Genomic DNA, 18,737 nt, shown 5'->3' with positions numbered 1-18,737 from the left:
TAGCGTGTTAAGTTGATGTTGCAGTGTGTGTGTGTGTGGATACGTGCATGTCTGTTGCATTGCATTATTTTGTGCATGTTACAGAAACGTTAAACGAAATGAGTATAGTAGCATGTTTAAATGGATAGTTTTGTGGTATCGGCACAAATGAAACCGTGTTTGCGTATGTGCATTTGTAGTTTGAATGTGTATGTAGTGTAAACGTTTGCAGAACTAATATTGACGAAATGTCTTTCTTCGCCCTTCAGAAGTCCGAGTCAGAAGAGGGAAGCTGGTCGCAGGTGAGCGAGCCTGACAGATCATCAAGAATAGATATGTTGAGGTTGTTCTTTGAGTGATTTAGTTAGTTTAGAAAGACTCCAGTTTAAATTCTGTGTCGTTTAGACACTCGCGTACGGCGACATGAACCACGAGTGGATCGGGAACGAGTGGCTGCCCAGTCTAGGTCTACCTCAGTACCGCAGCTACTTCATGGAGTGTTTGGTGGACGCCCGCATGCTGGACCACCTCACCAAGAAAGACCTCAGAGTGCATTTAAAAATGGTGGACAGCTTTCACAGGTACCCGAGCTGGAGCCCTGATCTAAATCACTCTCGTTTTATTACCGCTTTTAACATAGTTTGAGAATCACGCTGGTTTCTAGCTTGCCGAAGGACGTTATGAAAATTTGTTTACATTGGGAGGAACTTTAATTTAGAGTGAAACGGTTCGATTTTGGTTAACTGGTCTATTCTAAGATCGATAAACATAATTGTAAGTAGGACATCCGTGCATAACTAGATTTGTGTCGTCAAGTTGTAATCATGGTTTAATAACTATTTATTGACTGCTTTATTACCTGTAACAGAACCAGTCTCCAGTACGGCATCATGTGTTTGAAGAAGCTCAACTATGACAGAAAAGAGCTGGAGAGACGCAGAGAGACTAGCCAGCATGAAATAAGAGGTAACTTTACATCGTCTTAACAAAGCAACAAAGCGCATGCGCACTTTTGCGACCCCGACTCAACTTCCGGTGCACGTTCGCAAACAATAGAGCGCCTGTAGATTATTTCTGATCACGAGCAAAAGAGGCCGGGAAGAACCGTTAGATGGATAAACTTGTCTCTCCGATATTTTGAGTTTAGACTGCGATACCAAGCTCAACCGCTAGATGTCAATGTACCGTACGGTTTCTTTAAATACGTCAAAACAAATTGTTTATTTAATACAATTATTATACAGCAAAATAATAATACAAATGAATATTAACATAAATAAACTATAATTAGTTTTATTATTAGACACTAGCCAAACACATACCGGAAGTTAACTGGGGGTCAGGCGCGCGAGCGCGCGTCCGGCGAAACGCTCTATATTTTGTTACCTTTTTGAGGTGTTTACAGGACTGCACAAATATTGTTCAGAGTCACACTGTGTGTTCCCTGGCACACACGCATGCTTATAGCAACATATTTTTTTAACATATTTATATGCTTAATACATATTGTATGGTGGGGGTATACTACAACAAAGTCCCAAATTACTTAAGGGTTCCTTTTTCAACAACGGTAAAGTATCTGTACTGTTCTGCGTACAGATTGCATAGAATAAAGAGACGTTATTGAAACGTCATTTCATTCATTTTAAAAATCATATCAAGTAGAAACGTAATATAGAATTATGGGTAAAGGTGATTGTAACAAAGTTCAATAGAAGGGAAGGAAGGAGGCGGGAACCGGCGAACATTTAACAAACTTTAATGAAAAATAAACAAACAATAATCCAAGAATAAAAGACCGGCAGCCACCTCACGGTCGACTGCCGGCCACACAAACATAAACAAACTTAACAGCTTCCGGGCCCGGTCCTCTCTCGTCGGCAGTCCCGTCGCTCGTCCTCTTATGCTCCCTAGCTCCCCGTGAGGCATGCGGGACCGGTGCGCGTACAGCTGACACTCATTATCACTCACGCCACCGGCCCCGCCTTCCTGCCCCACGGCTCTCGTCCCGCCTTCCTCGCTACAGTGATTAATTCTGTAATATCACACCTAGAAATGTTTTGTAAACATCTATTCACTGTTGTGCATTATATGTATAAAAGGTGCTCTCATGCATATTTGCTTACACCTTTCTCTAGACGTGCTAGCTTGGAGTAACGAGCGCGTGATTCGCTGGATTCAAAGCATCGGTCTCCGCGACTACGCCAACATCCTGTTAGAGAGCGGCGTGCATGGAGCGCTCGTTGCGCTCGATGACAACTTTGACTACAGCAGCCTGGCCCTGCTGCTGCAAATCCCCAACCAAAACACTCAGGTCGCCACGCACACGCAACATGCTGTACAACACAGTTACCGTCTGTTTTTCTTAAAGGAAGCAATATCAAAGCTACTCTTTTATCCAGCAGGCTAGACAGATTCTTGAAAGAGAATACAACAACCTGCTGGCACTGGGAACGGAGAGACGGTTAGATGAGGTCAAGCAACAGTTTCTTACGTTTCACTTGCAATTTAAAGGGATAGTGCACCCAAAAATGAAAACTCTGTCCCGAATTGCTCACTCTCTTGTTGTTCCAAATGTGTATGAATTTCTTTTTTTCTGATGAACACAGAGAATGATATTTGGCCGAATGCTTGTAACCAAACAGTTCTTGGCCACCATTGACTACCGCAGTAGGAAAAATTACAATGGTGCCCCGGAACTGTTTGCTGTCCTACATTCTTCAAAATGTCTTCTTTTGTGTTCAACAGAACAAAACAAAAAAAAAGTAATTTTTCCTACTACGGTAGTCAATGGAGTCCAAGAACTGTTTGGTAATGTAAGCATTCTTCCAAATATCTTTCTATAATTTATATAGATTTGGAACAACTCGAAGGTGAATTAAAATTTTTGGGTGAACTATCCCTTTAACGTTCAACCATTTCAAAACTGAGCTGCCTTTGTACTTTTGTTCCTTACCTTTTTAGAGAAGCCTGCATAATACTTTGAAATGTGGTCCACATACACAGACGTACACACACGTACAACTGCTTCAATAAGGCGTCTCACAACTCTTTGGTCTAAATCCTTTCTGCAGTGCGATGAAAAAGACTTCAGAGGGCCGTCATGGAGGAGGCAGTTTCCTCCGCGGGACGTCCACGGGATCAGCATGATGCCCGGTTCAGCAGAGACACTGCCCGCTGGCTTCCGTCTCACTGCCACCTCTGCGCACTCGCGCCGACTGCCGCCAGAGGGTGAGACACGCGTACTACAGACATCACACTTCACAGCATGATACACGTTTTCACACGCAAGCAGACAAAACGAGACTACTGTATGTTTGGAGTGAAATACCAGCATGCCGCTTATTGCAATGTATACGGCATCTACAGTTTTATAAAACAATAGTAAATTTTCAATGCTAAAACTTTTCAACATTAGACAATTGTTACAGAACATTTTTATGTCGCCCATTTAGGTTTAACCAAGAAAACGATGTGCCAGTCTAATATTTAAGAAGATTCCTATAGTTTCATTTGTGTTATTCAGCAGTTGAAATAAATGAAAATGGTCACAAAAAAAAGAAAATTCTGTCATCATTTACGACTTTCTTCAAAATATCTTCTTTTGCGATCTGCGGAAGTAAGAAAGTCATAAAGGTTCGAAGTGACAAGAGTGAGTAAACGATGGCAGAATTTTCTTTTTTTTGTGCGAATTTAATTCAAAATAAACGTATAGAGAACAAGTAAATGGCAAATACAGCAGAATTCCGTACATTATTAATCCCGCACATATAGCATTAGTACGGTGACGCACCATTCCAAACGTAGCCACTTACACACACATCCTCGCACACGAGCTGACTGTATTTCTGTTGTTTTTTTATGGACTGCCGCTTGTAGTCCTGTATGAGGTGATGGACGACAGTCCCGACGACATGTATTTGGACTGGTTTCAAGGTCAGATATGTAACGGAGCCTCTTATGATGTGGCATTCCCGACTCCCTCCCTCCCCCCGTACTGTACTCGTACCCCTTTTGCGTGGTATCACTGTCTCCTGTCCCCTCTTCGCTGTCAGATATTCCTGTCTGTGAAGTATAACGCGTACAGTGGTGTTTACGTCTGACTTTTCGTTGACATTAGCGCACAGGGTCAGAGATGTGCCGGCTGGGGTGCACTATCGTTACATCTTGCTAATTGAACAAATGGTTTAAAAAACGAACAGTACTAACCAAAGGCCTATTTACGGTCCATCAAGTCAAAATGTTTTCCTACAAATCACCACCCCGGCATTTGGCAGCCCAGAGTATTAAAAAGTGAACTTCATGCTGATGTTACGTACAAGTTTTCATGTAACGCATTCTTATCTAACGGAGCACACGAACGATCGATAACGTGTCAATAAGATGTCGATCACGAAAAGGTTAATGTGCACTGTGATTCTGCATCTTACAGGTAAGGTTTTGCAGGGTCAACCGAAAGGGACAGTTCACCCCAAAATAAGCGTTCCGTCATATATTTTCTCCATCACATCGTTTCAAGCCTGCGTGACTCTCTCTCTCTCTCTCTCTCTCTCTCTCGGAATACAAAAGAAGATATTTTGAGAAATGTCTCTGTGGTTTTGTGTCCGTATACCGGAAATCAACGGGTTCCCGTGTTGTTTGGTTACCAGCGTTCTTCAAAATATCTATTGAGTTCTGCAGAAGAGAAGTCGTCACATAGGTTGGAAATGACACGAACGACCACTTACTTTGGGCACGTTTTTGTTATCAAAGTCGCTTTTTGACAAATGTTTTAGATTAACAGTTATTTTGTTTACATTTATATGCCTGTTAGGTTTTTTTTGTAAAACAACTAGTACGTGTCCTGAACCTTGATATTGTAATCCACAAGTACGCACGAGTGCTCGCGTTGGCGTCGCCACCCTATGGACCGATTCCGCGTGGCCGCCGTGTTTAAATCGAAAGCGAGTCACCGGCGGCAAGTAAACCGGATGTGAGGAACAAGCTGTTTTACCTGACCAATTTGGCCGTACTGTTACATATTTGTAGTTTGGTATAAACAGAGGTCGGAGGCAGCTCCAAATGGGTGGGTCAGCTGCAAGTTGATTGGTTTATTTCAGTGGTGTCCTAAGCGGGTCCTGAAGGGCCGGTGTCCTGCAAGCTTATAGCCCGCCTAGCGAGACCTTGATTAGCTGGTTCAGGTGTCAAAGTCTAAACCCGACTAACACGAATGTGTGAAAATGTCATAATAGCAGCAGCATTATAAAATGTTTAATAATTGGTAATAACAGTTAACGTTAACTGCAACGTATAAAAATACAACGATAGGCATAAGTGTTATTTTATATCAATCCAGACATTTGCGTTGCTTTGCGTTTATTTACTTACATTTTTATTACGCCATGCTAGCGGTAACTTGCAGAGACGTTTCCGGGTGGACTTAAAGCGTTTTGTTCATAAAAGCTTTGGACAATTTGTTAAAATACATCAAATTAATAGAAAACAAAACAAATACATAACGTTAAGTAATTTATTCCCCCTCTTGTCACTTCAAATCTGTATGACTTTCTTTCTTCCACAAAAGATTTTTTTTAAATGTTGTCAACAGACCTCCGTTCACGTACATTGGTTACAGTAGAAGTGAATGGGGGGGGGGGGTTCTGTGCTGTTCAACAGAACACCAACATTTTTCAAAATATCTTTCTTTTCATACAGGTCATACAGGGTTGAAACGACGAGGGTGTGTAAACGATGACAGAATTTTCATTATGAAGGTGAACTACTAATGTGAAAGTATTATTTAATAGGGAAATCCAGCCTACTTGTGGCATAAACTCCACCCACTTGCAGGTCTTGGCCTAAGCTCCTCCAACTCGCAGGTGTCCTGGCTGCAGCAATATCATCTGCTTCATTGTTTCTCCATGTTATTTTCATTATTGGTAACATCAGCTGGACATCTTTTGTTGTGCTCTTCATATACAGGGCTCTTTAATATAATAATGTAGCTCATAAAGCGTTTAGTGGATGTTTACTAATACCCCCCCCAAAAAAAACATAGTCAAACAGCGTGTAGCTTGATCGGCGTCACAATACAGTGTTACTTTAATTTACATGTAACATTTTTAGTTAAACAGCCTGTGGGATTAGACATCCCTCCTTTGCGCATTTCATCAATATAAAAGATCACAAGTAGTGTTAGTAACTCCAGAATTGTAGTCCAAGGCGTTATTTACCCGAACATCTGGGCTTCTTCCCACCCGAGCCTCGTTTTTGATTTCAACATGTGGTCAGTGGTCTGAAAGCGGCCTATACGTGATGGTTTAGACGTGCTCCCAAAGATTCCACATAATTCATTCTGGTATGACAGAAGCTAGCTAGACCAAAGCTAGCTAGCTAAATAGACAGATAGATATATAGACAGACAGACAGACATATAGAACCAAGTCACTGTTTATACATAAGTTATTATACATTTATTACACTTTGTGAGTGATATTTGTTACACATAAACAGGATAGTCCAGAGGCTGCTAGACAAACTCAAACTCTTTTACTTAAGTGTAAGGAAACCTGTTCAAAGCTTGCAGTGCCAGCTCTAATAATATCTAATAATGTAAGCGAATGGTTTGGACTACAAACAAATACGATTTACGATCTTAGATGTTGATCAAATGTGTGGGATGTTGAATCCCACAGGCTGGTTCACCAAGAAATCTTTAAGGTAAGGTTATATTTTGAGTAACGCTTTATATATAACAATATACACTCACCTAAAGGATTATTAGGAACACCATACTAATACGGTGTTTGACCCCCTTTCGCCTTCAGAACTGCCTTAATTCTACGTGGCATTGATTCAACAAGGTGCTGAAAGCATTCTTTAGAAATGTTGGCCCATATTGATAGGATAGCATCTTGCAGTTGATGGAGATTTGTGGGATGCACATCCAGGGCACGAAGCTCCCGTTCCACCACATCCCAAAGATGTTCTATCGGGTTGAGATCTGGTGACTGTGGGGGCCATTCTAGTACAGTGAACTCATTGTCATGTTCAAGAAACCAATTTGAAATGATTCGAGCTTTGTGACATGGTGCATTATCCTGCTGGAAGTAGCCATTAGAGGATGGGTACATGGTGGTCATAAAGGGATGGACATGGTCAGAAACAATGCTCAGGTAGGCCGTGGCATTTAAACGATGCCCAATTGGCACTAAGGGGCCTAAAGTGTGCCAAGAAAACATCCCCCACACCATTACACCACCACCACCAGCCTGCACAGTGGTAACAAGGCATGATGGATCCATGTTCTCATTCTGTTTACGCCAAATTCTGACTCTACCATTTGAATGTCTCAACAGAAATCGAGACTCATCAGACCAGGCAACATTTTTCCAGTCTTCAACTGTCCAATTTTGGTGAGCTCGTGCAAATTGTAGCCTCTTTTTCCTATTTGTAGTGGAGATGAGTGGTACCCGGTGGGGTCTTCTGCTGTTGTAGCCCATCTGCCTCAAGGTTGTGCGTGTTGTGGCTTCACAAATGCTTTGCTGCATACCTCGGTTGTAACGAGTGGTTATTTCAGTCAAAGTTGCTCTTCTATCAGCTTGAATCAGTCGGCCCATTCTCCTCTGACCTCTAGCATCAACAAGGCATTTTCGCCCACAGGACTGCCGCATACTGGATGTTTTTCCCTTTTCACACCATTCTTTGTAAACCCTAGAAATGGTTGTGCGTGAAAATCCCAGTAACTGAGCAGATTGTGAAATACTCAGACCGGCCCGTCTGGCACCAACAACCATGCCACGCTCAAAATTGCTTAAATCACCTTTCTTTCCCATTCTGACATTCAGTTTGGAGTTCAGGAGATTGTCTTGACCAGGACCACACCCCTAAATGCATTGAAGCAACTGCCATGTGATTGGTTGATTAGATAATTGCATTAATGAGAAATTGAACAGGTGTTCCTAATAATCCTTTAGGTGAGTGTATGTCGCGACACTAACAACAGTAACAAGATGTATGCAGCTACTTCTGCTTGGCACTTTACATCGTGTTTGGCCATATTCATTTCATTATTAGTAAATATCCACCAAACGCTTAAAGGGCCGTGCTATATTTAGGAACTCTGTTCTGTAACTGCATTTGAAGCGCCCAACATAAAATGTCCAGCTGATGTTTCCAATAACGAAATGAACATGGACCAATGATAGTAATTGAGGTCACAAACCTCGGTTTAAAAGAAACGACGCGCTGAGGCGAACGACGTCAGCGATCACTAGTGGCTCATCTGAATCGGTGGCAAACCTTTGATCACAGTAGTTACGTGAGCGTTTGGGTGTCTGCAACGTGAATAAACTCAGGATGCTTTTAAAGAAACCGTTACGTGCAAACGAAACACACTAATGGCATCTGGAACAGTCACAAATATGCATCCATGAAACGTCCTTTCTCGAAACCAGATCGATGGCCATCCAGTAGGTCGTACTGCGAGCGGTAAGCAGATAGTCCTTTTGACAGGAACTGTAGGCTAGATTGGTCCGTAGTTGTGGACCACAGACGGGTGGAGTGTGAGTTTCTCAACAAGGGGTTAATGTTACCTTGGCCCGTTTGAACGAAGCGGCGTTCAAGGCTCATGTAAGTCTGGTCAGGAGTCCTGGGGAGCGGTCAAGCGGAATAGGGTCAAGCGGACAGGTGTCAAATCTTATTATTGAAGTGTTTTGCTCCTGTTTGCGTTTCCGGGGACATTCTGTGACAGCAGGCTGATGTGTGGGGAGGAATTGGGAGACCTCGGTCTGTGCGATAAGAGAAAGAGAGGCAAGTCGGAGATAACGTGGAAGCAGCGAGAGGTCTGGGTGGCGACGTGCAGGGAACTGGTCTCTGATGGCAAAGTCAGTGAAGGGGCGGAGGACTGAGAAGAGTTGTTGGTGTCTGAATCGTTTTTCATCTGGATCTGAAAATAAGCGGCTTTGGCTTTCGGTGCGCCTTTCCTCACGGCAGGCTCGAGCTTGGTCCAATGGTCACATCGAGTCTCAGAGGGCTGGTGTCGTGCGATCAATGTGGCGCTGTCTGTTTTACAAGCGTATTGATTTTGTGCCAGGACCTGCTGTGGTTACACGAACAGGTGACGTGGTGGCGCTTACGCTCTGTAGTGTGATATGAACTGTCCAACATAAAAACATCGAAAAGTCAGCCTGCCCATGTCCTATAGGCCTACACGGCAACGTAACGTTAAATATTTATATATTATTAACTCCTGCTTCTTGTGGAAATGTTCCTAGGCAGTGCAATATTAATCTTACGGCCTTAAAATAATGCATTGCGATTGTCAGCTTGAAATGAGTTGATCCAGTTAGAAATGTTTGAGTTAGCAGTGAAATTGCACACAGGTACCCTATTCCATGTGCTGTCTTTCTAAACTTAACGGGATGTCTTTTACGAAGGTAATGGTAATTCTAGTCTAGGTTAAGAAGGTCTGCTTATTATGCGATGTGCCTTCATAGTGCTGTAAACAGTGCAGTCAGGCCATAAAACAAAACAGGCAAGGAAACTTTGTCACTTTGTTAATTCATGTTTATTTGTGTAGTAACGATACTGTCTTCAGCATTCGGTGTGGCTCCGTGGGTTTCCCACAAAGCCTTCACAGTGTTCTGTTAATGAACCAACACTGTGGTCATTGTCCATCGGCGCCACCTATCTTAGTGGAGAGAAACAGCTGTTGGAGATCAATTGCCTTGTTGTCGATGCGAAAGCCTAGGTGGTCGGCCAATTGTCTCATGGCAATTAGGGGTGGTTGGGTGTCACGGCAGCGACTCCTCGTTTCTTTTCTGCAGTGTTCCTTGCACTCCACCTTCAGGTGTGCTGTGGGTACTGTGGGAATAATCAGCCGGATTGGGTACACTGGTGCGTAGGTGTGCCCGTGTCTTTTAAAGTGGCTTGGATTCCTTCTTAGAAAACTACAATTGTCTTGGAACTCCTGGCAGGCGAACGTTTTTGGACTGACTCTGAAGGGGAATGTTTAGTCTTCTGGTTGTCCTTTGAAGTTTAATTAGGAAGCCAGCTGCTCGTGGTTTGTCAAGGCTTCAGGAAAAGGTGACACCTGTAGGAAGGTGGGAGACAAAGGAAAAGAGAGAGAACGCGACCCCCTCGACATGGGCCGCTCGGCGGAGTCGCGCAGGTCTTTACTCTCGCATGTCTGCACGCGACGGCTGCCGCTTCAGCACTCTGGCCTGCTTATATACTGCCACCTCAGCTGGTTCCCTGATTGCGTCACACCTGCGGCCGCTTACTCCCGGGTGGCGATTCTGCTTACACTCAACTTTATTTTATTTATTTTTAATTATTTATTTATTGTTAATTCAAATAAAGCAATATTAATTCTGTTCCAGTGTTGGGTGTAACTAGTTACTAAGTAATTAGTTACTGTAATTTAATTACTTTCCCCTTGGAAAAGTAAAGTAAGGGATTACTCTTATTTTTTCTGTAATTTAATTAGTTACTTCTGATGTAATTAAACTAAATACTCTGTGTAATACATGTGTGTGCAATGGTGGAATTGACATCAAAATTCAAAGTCTAACTTTAAAATCCCTGCTTTAATGTATAATTCTCACATTTGTAATACTTTAGTCAGTTAATAATGCAGTTTAATATTATTTATTTGAATGAATTAAATAAGCCGTTTCATGTCTATCCTTGAATCACTTAACTAATCAAGGTTGATATAGGACATAGAAAGTAATTAGTAATAAGTAACTAAATACTTTTTGGAGAGAGTAATTTGTACAGTAATCTAATTACACTATTGAATATGTAATTAGTAACTAGTAATTAATTACTTTTTCAGAGTAACTTACCCAACACTGTTCTGTTCCTAATTTGTTTCTTTTTATATCAAAAAGTACCGATAAGAATACCGTTAAAGTACTGGACCGATAAGCAGTATCGATAAGAGTAGTAATACCGTAAATATCTTAACGATACCCATCCCTACTAATTCGTATTTTTACATGAGACATTGCAGCGTTTACTGTAAATAGCTTATCGGTATGGGTCATTCTCTTATTACAATTCATGTGTCTTCGGTTAAAACCTGAAATTTTCACTATCCGTCTTAAATGACGTAACTTATGTTTACACGTACAGACACACAGAACATTCTGCAAATATATAGGAAAGTTTTTTGAAAAACTGTTTTGCGCAACGACGCATGTCATCTGCGTCAAAATGTCATTGGCCCAATGCTGGACCGATTCGCCGGAGACGTCTACCAGTAAAGACCGTATGTGTGAAAGGGGCTACACGTACCTACGATGGCGTCAAGAAATAGACAGAATTTTCATCTCGGGGTGAACTATCCCTTTAACATAACCTCAGCGTTGCCGGACTCACCTTCGTGCACAAGTTCTTCTTCCTGTGTGGACATAAACCCACTTACGGGTTGAGACGCTACTGACCAACTGACTGTTTTTGAAGTCGTGCTGTCCTGATCATCGTGGGCACAACGTACAGAGACCGAAACGGAGATCGGTCCTATCGGGATCTTACACGTTTTTGTCTTCATATAAATCGGCCAATATAATCACCAATGTAATTTGTAATTTCCCTAGCCCGCTGCCGCAATGCTACATTTTCACACGGGACACCCGTATAAGATGGTGAGGCCACTTTCGAATGAATTTTAATGTGAGAGAGCAGCACGCTGTGACTGGCCTGAGATTTGGAAAGCGTGTTTAGTTGTATCGCTCATTCCCCCAATTGTACTATTAAAAGAATGTGTAGGATATAATTTGTAAGACGATTTTGCTAAACATTGGTTGTGCTACCGTTAAAACTTTGCGATTGAAATATGCCAAGATCCCGGTGGGACCGAGACCTTACAGTGAGAAAATTCTGTCATCGTTTGTTGACCCACGTGTCATTTCATACATGTATAAATTACTTTGTTCCAAATATATTTCTCTGCGTCCATCAGAACAATGTTAGCATTTTTCTATTCTGTGACATCGTTGACTGCCACGGTAGGAAAAACTAAACGGTAGTCAAAGGTGCCCCAGAAACTGTTTATTCCAAAATTCTTCAAAATATCTCACTTTGTGTTCAACGGAACAAAAAACAAAAAAAAAATGTTCCTACTATGGTAGCGAATGATGTCACAGAACTGAAAATTGCTAACATTCTTACAAATATCTTTCTTTGTGTTTAACAGAACAAAGAAATGTATATAGGTTTGAAACGACGTGAGGGTGAGTAAATCGTGACCGAATTTTCAATTCTGAGTGAACTATCCCTTTAACTAGCGAAATTCACAAGACCGCAAGTACTAACGTAGTATCCGAATGCTTTTGTTTCCTTGTAGTCGGGCCGTCGGCGGTACAGCGTCTGGACAGTTCCACTGTGAGGACCTACTCGTGTTGAGAGAAGATAAAGACGTAAGCTGTGAGTCTTCAATTCTCAAACATTCTCAAACGCGGAAACGCCCTAAAAGGAATAGTTCGCCCAAAAACGAAAATTGGCATCGTTTTCTCACGCCGTTGTCATTTCAAACATGACAACGGGGTGTTTTTCTTCCGCAAAACACAAAGGAAATTTGGAAGAATGTTAGTAACCGAACAACAACTTCTACTTTATGGACACAAAACCGATGCGAGTCGAGGGGTACCGCATCTTTTGCGTTCTGAGGAAGAACGAAAGTCATTTTACCAGAAAATACAGGAGAGTGAGTAAATAATGACAGATTTTTCTTTTTTGGACGGACTGTTCCTTCAGAGTCATAAAGCCTTGTGAGGCTTTCGACCCCTTTAACCCCCTTAAGCTTTTTTTCGTGAAAGTAAACAATTATTTGACTATGTTAATTCACATCTATTTGTTACGTTGCAAATATTTTACAAGGCAAGCACGCCAGGTAATACTGCACGTACTACGAGGGCAACGCAATCGCTGACGCAAAAACTAACTACTGTCGAGAACGCTGCTGTCGTGACAGTTTACGTAAACTAGCTTTTGAAAGTTACGTAAACCTTTAACCGGTATCCCAGAGTCAGCGATTACACGTTATTCCGATGCTATTATAACCTGTACCCCACCTAATTCCCTGTAATGCCTATCCGTTCTCGCAAGTTACTTGTGCACCTTTGTGTTTCAGATCAAGTTCGAAGAAGTACCTTCAAGTCGCCGGAAGGGTCGCTGGGCCTGCACGAAGAATTCCGATGAGTCACACTGCCAAGAGAACAAAACAAGCTCCAGAGGATGGGGCGAGGAGGGGGGAACGGCGTGCCGGGCCACTGCCCCCTCCTCTGCACTTAACGAGCCAAGGCCATGACCCGGGCACCCCCCGCAGGTGCTAATGTGCGCTCTCTCTTGCCCTTTCTACCTTTTACACCACGCCAAGCTCCTTCGGCTTACGTACTGTGTATTTCTTCTACGGGGGGTGTGTAGGTACAGTTGTAAATTACTATAAATAAAGCCATTTTATACATATATATAAAAATAATATATATATACGTCTGTATAAAAAAATCAAGAAAAAAGACGAGAACATATTCAGAGTTGTGAAGATTATGTCCTATAACGTCATGGTTTTAAACGATGCTGCTCTTGAAACTTTGCCTAGACCCGAGAGACGTTTTGTACGTGTTGGTTTCATTTCATCCGTTCGTGTTTGCGGCCCGTCGAGGTCCGGTGGTTGACGGCCCCTCCCCTTCATTCAGATGTCGCTTTCTGCCGTCAGCCCATGAAAGCTGTACGTCTCCCCTTCACGGTCTACGTCACGTTGTTACCTTACTCGTGCCGCGACATTCGAATCGTATCTACCGAGGTACCTGAAACAGTAATGCGAAGCCGTTCCGAAGCCGACGTGAAAAGGCACCTGCGACCCGTTTTACTCCATCCTGGGGCAACGTGTTTAAGTAGATAGGGTCGATTTTCATTTTTATGTTGACTTTAAAGTGCATAATCGTGGGCGTCGTTGTTTCGATGCGCTTACCTTCTATGGATCGAAATGTACCGGGAAAGCACTGAGTCTATCGTGATCGTTTTTGTACGATATCTGCCGTCGGTCGCTAGACACCCGACCGCCCGACATCCGATCGGCTAGCCTTGTATCGCGGCCTCGACAGGGTCCCGTAAGGAGAAATAACTAAAAGACAGGATTAGCTCTTTGTAAACGTAGAGGTGTATATCGACTTGTCGAAGTCCAGATTAAAGTTTTAAAAAGACAAAACTGTTGCTTGCCGTGACTGACTTTGGTGTAAAACTGTTCAATACTTTACGTTGAGGTCGCGGGAGAAACCCGTCGTACGGCCCTCGACTTCCTGTCTTTGAGTTATTTCTGACAACTCTTCGACGGTTTGTACGTCCCTGTTTTTGCACGCACAGAGAATCGTTTTATTTTGTGTGGTTTTTTTTATGATTAATTACCGATTGTATTTTGGTCAAAACTATGTGGTGATCAAACAACTTTTCATTGTTAATAAAAAGTACAGTCAAACAGGTTTGGTTGGTAAAAGTTTTTGTCAAAAATGTATTCGCAAACGCATTTCTTTACACTGGACAGTACACGTCATTGCTTCAGAGTCATTCAAATATTTCAGAAAAATGTATCGAGTACGATTTCAACCTAAAATTACAACAAAATTTAGCTTATCCCCCACTCGTACTTATTGCCTTAATGCAGCGTTTCTTAAAGTGTGGGGCAGGCCACACTGGTGGGGAACAGAGACATGATAGGTGGGGTGCGACAAACGGGAGGAAATTTGGTCATCTCTATTAATTCCTTTATTTATTTATTGACCATAAACACAAAACAACGGCACATTTAAATGTAAGCCTTACTTAAAACAACATCAGACTACTAAGAAAATGTTTTGTGGAACCATAGCGGTAGCGGGTATAAAATTTAGCAATGGATAAGTTTGTGACATGGAATGAAAAGAAAACTGGAAATTTGGCACCAGCAGACAACACTAAGACAGACAGTGGACCTAAAGTTTATTTCCATTTTGTTGGGGCGATTGGGGACAGGTGGGGCTCGGAACCCTTCCCTACCTCAAAAGTGGGAATGGCAGAAAAAGTTGGAGAAACGCAACTCGATTCTGATTATTTCAATGAAAATAACATGATTAAATCAAACCGTAGCATTTAAACATCATTGTAAATCAGCGGTATCAGTCGTAACATCAGTCGTAACACCTTCCTGCAGATCAATCAAATTAAACACTTCTGGACACATTACAATAAAAAAACAATTTGCTTAACTGTAATAAAAATATGAAAAACTTGACAGTCTGAAAACAAGGATATTTTATTTTTTCCTCTTCGTTTTAGGGTGAAATATGACTCGCGTGATATACCGTAAAAATTCTATACAGTATTTGGTCCAACTGACGTAACCGAATATTTCTCATATTAAGACGTAGTTGTGTGTTAGTATCACTCACAGGGAGACATTATTAAAAATACTATGGCATATAGGGAGTAAACTTACCATAGGTATTTTAAGTTTCACAAAATATCAGACATTGAAAGTAGAAGGTGGCGGCTCGCTATACGTGGTTGTTGGTCCACGTCTCGTGATGAATTATTTACCAGTTCCTTTGAGAGTTTTTCTCGCCACCTTCTCAATGTCCTTAAAGACTTCTGGATCTTCTATGGTGGGAGTGACCTAAAAATGTAAAATGACTCATAATAACTGATAAATAAATACTATATATAGTAATATATGATTAAGAGTAATATTTTGACCAAAGCAAAAGATTAGCGACTCGTCTTTGTGCAATCCTCAAAGAAAATACACGGTGATTTAATAAAACAAATAAAGAAAATACCTTGTAAGGCTTGCGGTTGACCAGGTTAGCGAGAGACGATCTTGGAATTTTTCCAGAGCGGGTTTTGGGAAGAACTTTGACGAAGAGAACCTTCCTGAAAGCTGCCACTGGGCCGATGGTGTCCCTGACCAAACTCGCTATTTCTTTCACCAGTACGTCTTTGCTCTTCTGACAGTCTACAACACATGCAAAAAATCACCTTACGCACAATTTCCACAATTAGAGTCCCATTACAACCGTATCGTTCTAATAAAGGTACAAAACACCCTATTTGCTATTTCGCATTTCTGTGTCTTACATTCGTAAGAGAACCATACGTAAAACCATTTTTTTAAGTTTCGAGCACTAATTTGTACCTTTTGGCTACAACTGTTCAACCAAATGGCACGCTGACAGTTTACAACGGACAATGTTCCTCTCTGGCTTCTTTTCTCACCGTTTCTAAGCACACATAAAGCCAGAGGTACGTGTCCCTTCAGAGAATCCTCGAGCCCCACCACGGCACAATCCACAACAGCGGGGTGAAGCAGAACTGCCTAAAAACGCACACACACACAATCACACGCTATAAGAATATAGTGTGTTGGCACACAAAGAGAAAAAAGGCATGTGGTGTCAATCTCTCTCCTCGCACCTCTTCAAGGGCACCGGTGGATAACCTGTGACCGGCGACGTTGATGACATCATCAGACCGTGACATGATGTACACGAAGCCCTCCTCGTCCATGAAGCCTGCGTCCATGGTGTCGTAGTAGCCCTCGGAGAGTATGACAAAACACATAGATCACAGACTATACTGTATATTGGAAGTTAAATTCAACAATAATAGCAGCTTTTAGAGCATATAAAAATACTACTTTTGCCACTAGGTGGAGCCATGCACTTAAAAGTATAATACAATGCACGCACACAACAGCAGTCCAGGGCGCATTCATCTAACCCAACCATGTCTAATACGATTTGTTTCTCAATGTTTCAGATTCAGGTGTTATTTGTCTTTTCTTTGGTATGAAAATAATAAAAAGAAACGAGTTAAAACAAGTGTGCATTATTATCATATAATATTGTCTTTAGAAAATAAAATACATTCATTTTTTATTTTATTTAGACGATGGTTATCCGCTGCAATAAAACAAAAAGATTTTAAATTTGGTACAACCATTGAAGTCCTCCTCGGTGCAATAGCTCGCTCGAGCAGAACCGCAGTGGAACTCTAAGGGATACTTCACCCAAAAATGAAAATTCTGTCATCGTTTACTCACCGTCGAGTTGTTCTAAATGTGTTTAAATGTCTTTGTTCTGATGAACACAGAAAGATATTTGGAAGAACGCTTATAACCAAACAGATCTTGCCCCCATTGACTCCCATAGTCAACGGTGGTCAAAAGTGGCACAGAACTGACATACATTCATCAAAATCAAAAAGTAATTTTTCCTACTACGGGAGTACAACACCAATTTCTTTGCGGTTAAAGTTTATTTCGCATTATTTGCATTGCATTATTATGCATTTTGCCACTAGGTGACTAGGGCTGTCACGATTATTAACTAATCGTCTCATCGCGATTGTTTCAGATCATTGCAATTATTGCACATCTCTATAACAGACACTAGGGGGAGCTGTAGTGCCTGCATGTTACATATTTTAGTGTATTTATTGTAACTAAAGCATTGTAATACTTGTAAAATGTACCACCACAGCACAATAAAAACTAAAGCACATACCATAAAAATAACCGGCAGTACAGTTTAATATTATTTAGGCTAATCTCAGTGTGACAACCAGTCTACCAAAATTTCATTAACATAGAAGTCAAATTTTATTGTAGTCTTGTAAGTGAGAAAAAAACAGACTAGAAGCATTTTTATGACTGATAGCATATCAATGGTGGCTTCACTCCTGATCAATTTACTTAATTTACAAGTATTTGCCTAAAAAAAGCATAAACCTTAAATATATGACAAACCTATATTTTCCGATGTATTTCCAAGAAAAAAACATATTTATTTATATTCAGAACAATATTCAAAGCTGAATCAAAAATGTATGAGAATTAAATGTCAAAGCTCTAAAAAAGACAAAAAGGGGGGGGGCAATCGAACTAAACGGGTTCGGACCAGGCAATCGAACTAAATGTGAAACCGACCTTAATGGTAGCTCTTGTCGTAGCTTAAACATCACAAGCGAAAACAGACGCTGTATTCAACGTTTTTATGTCGAAAGCGATTGCGAGGCGTGTGTGAGAAACCTTACTGGGAACTTGGTGAAATACAGGTCTTTGAACAGCTCTTCATTCTGCCAGAGATTGAGAGCGGCCCCGGGCGGGAGAGGACGCCTGTTGAGAGAGAAAGGGATGCTTTCAGAAAGAAAAGCTTCGAAACGTGACCTTGTTCTTCTTTTAACCATCAAACGATGTCACGTTATTCAACCTTTCAGGGTCAGACCATTCTAAAGAGTACAAACACGACCTTTTACAGATTGCAAAATAGATTGCTGTGAACCGCAGGCCAGTGACAGACTTGTCTGCCGAAATGCAGTAATGAAAATAACTTTGTTTAAGGGTGATCCCGGTAAATACTCGTACGTGACATTAATTGATGTAATTAAGTTGTCATTTTTATTTGACTTTCATACAAACCTGGACAGGCAATATTCCTCAAAATATTTCATTACGGCTTGTACGTACAACATAAAAAACCCATTTAATGTGCAGCCGGGACATCTTGTTCTGACACGCCATCGTTTCGTTTTAATCTGAACGTGTGTCCGCGAGGCTATCAAACACGCTCCCGATTAAAATCTATCAGTCGCCAAACAAACATCAATGAGATTAGTTTCCACCGCGGCGGGCGATGCTTTTCCGGCATAGATAGGCATTGTGCGTTAAGTAAAGCCTGAGAGATGACAAAAAGAATGCCTTTTCAAACCTGACGCTATGAGACGAGAACCTATTAGCCATT

General features: G+C 41.5%; 2 protein-coding genes across 12 annotated transcripts in view; one reads left to right on the top strand and one right to left on the bottom strand.

Moving 5' to 3' along the window:
• ppfia2 (PTPRF interacting protein alpha 2) overlaps window positions 1-14,604 on the top strand; it is a 187,480-nt gene extending 172,876 nt beyond the window's left edge. For 4 of the 11 annotated variants that reach the window (XM_057323752.1, XM_057323753.1, XM_057323751.1 and 1 more), the window contains 9 exons: window positions 249-281; window positions 385-560; window positions 848-945; window positions 2,118-2,293; window positions 2,385-2,453; window positions 3,054-3,210; window positions 3,859-3,915; window positions 12,311-12,390; window positions 13,097-14,604. In XM_057323752.1, the coding sequence (XP_057179735.1) occupies window positions 249-281; window positions 385-560; window positions 848-945; window positions 2,118-2,293; window positions 2,385-2,453; window positions 3,054-3,210; window positions 3,859-3,915; window positions 12,311-12,369 (825 nt within the window). In that variant the 3' untranslated portion in view covers window positions 12,370-12,390; window positions 13,097-14,604. Of the gene's footprint in view, window positions 1-248; window positions 282-384; window positions 561-847; window positions 946-2,117; window positions 2,294-2,384; window positions 2,454-3,053; window positions 3,211-3,858; window positions 3,916-12,160; window positions 12,198-12,310; window positions 12,391-13,096 lie in introns of all 11 variants that reach the window. The other 7 variants (XM_057323756.1, XM_057323759.1, XR_008961914.1 and 4 more) reach the window with 6 other exon arrangements.
• A 110-nt stretch (window positions 14,605-14,714) lies between these two features.
• acss3 (acyl-CoA synthetase short chain family member 3) overlaps window positions 14,715-18,737 on the bottom strand; it is a 29,970-nt gene continuing 25,947 nt past the window's right edge. The window contains exons 12-16 of the mRNA XM_057323760.1: window positions 18,031-18,112; window positions 16,411-16,533; window positions 16,213-16,312; window positions 15,777-15,952; window positions 14,715-15,613 (exon numbers count right to left, since the gene is read on the bottom strand). Of these exons, the coding sequence (XP_057179743.1) occupies window positions 15,530-15,613; window positions 15,777-15,952; window positions 16,213-16,312; window positions 16,411-16,533; window positions 18,031-18,112 (565 nt within the window). The 3' untranslated portion in view covers window positions 14,715-15,529. The remainder of the gene's footprint in view (window positions 15,614-15,776; window positions 15,953-16,212; window positions 16,313-16,410; window positions 16,534-18,030; window positions 18,113-18,737) is intronic.

The sequence above is a fragment of the Triplophysa rosa genome, linkage group LG24, assembly GCF_024868665.1.
Source record: "Triplophysa rosa linkage group LG24, Trosa_1v2, whole genome shotgun sequence".
NCBI classification, from domain to species: Eukaryota; Metazoa; Chordata; class Actinopteri; order Cypriniformes; family Nemacheilidae; genus Triplophysa; species Triplophysa rosa.
The sequence above is the reverse complement of the archived record's forward strand: the minus strand, read 5'-3'. Positions and strand labels throughout refer to the sequence as shown.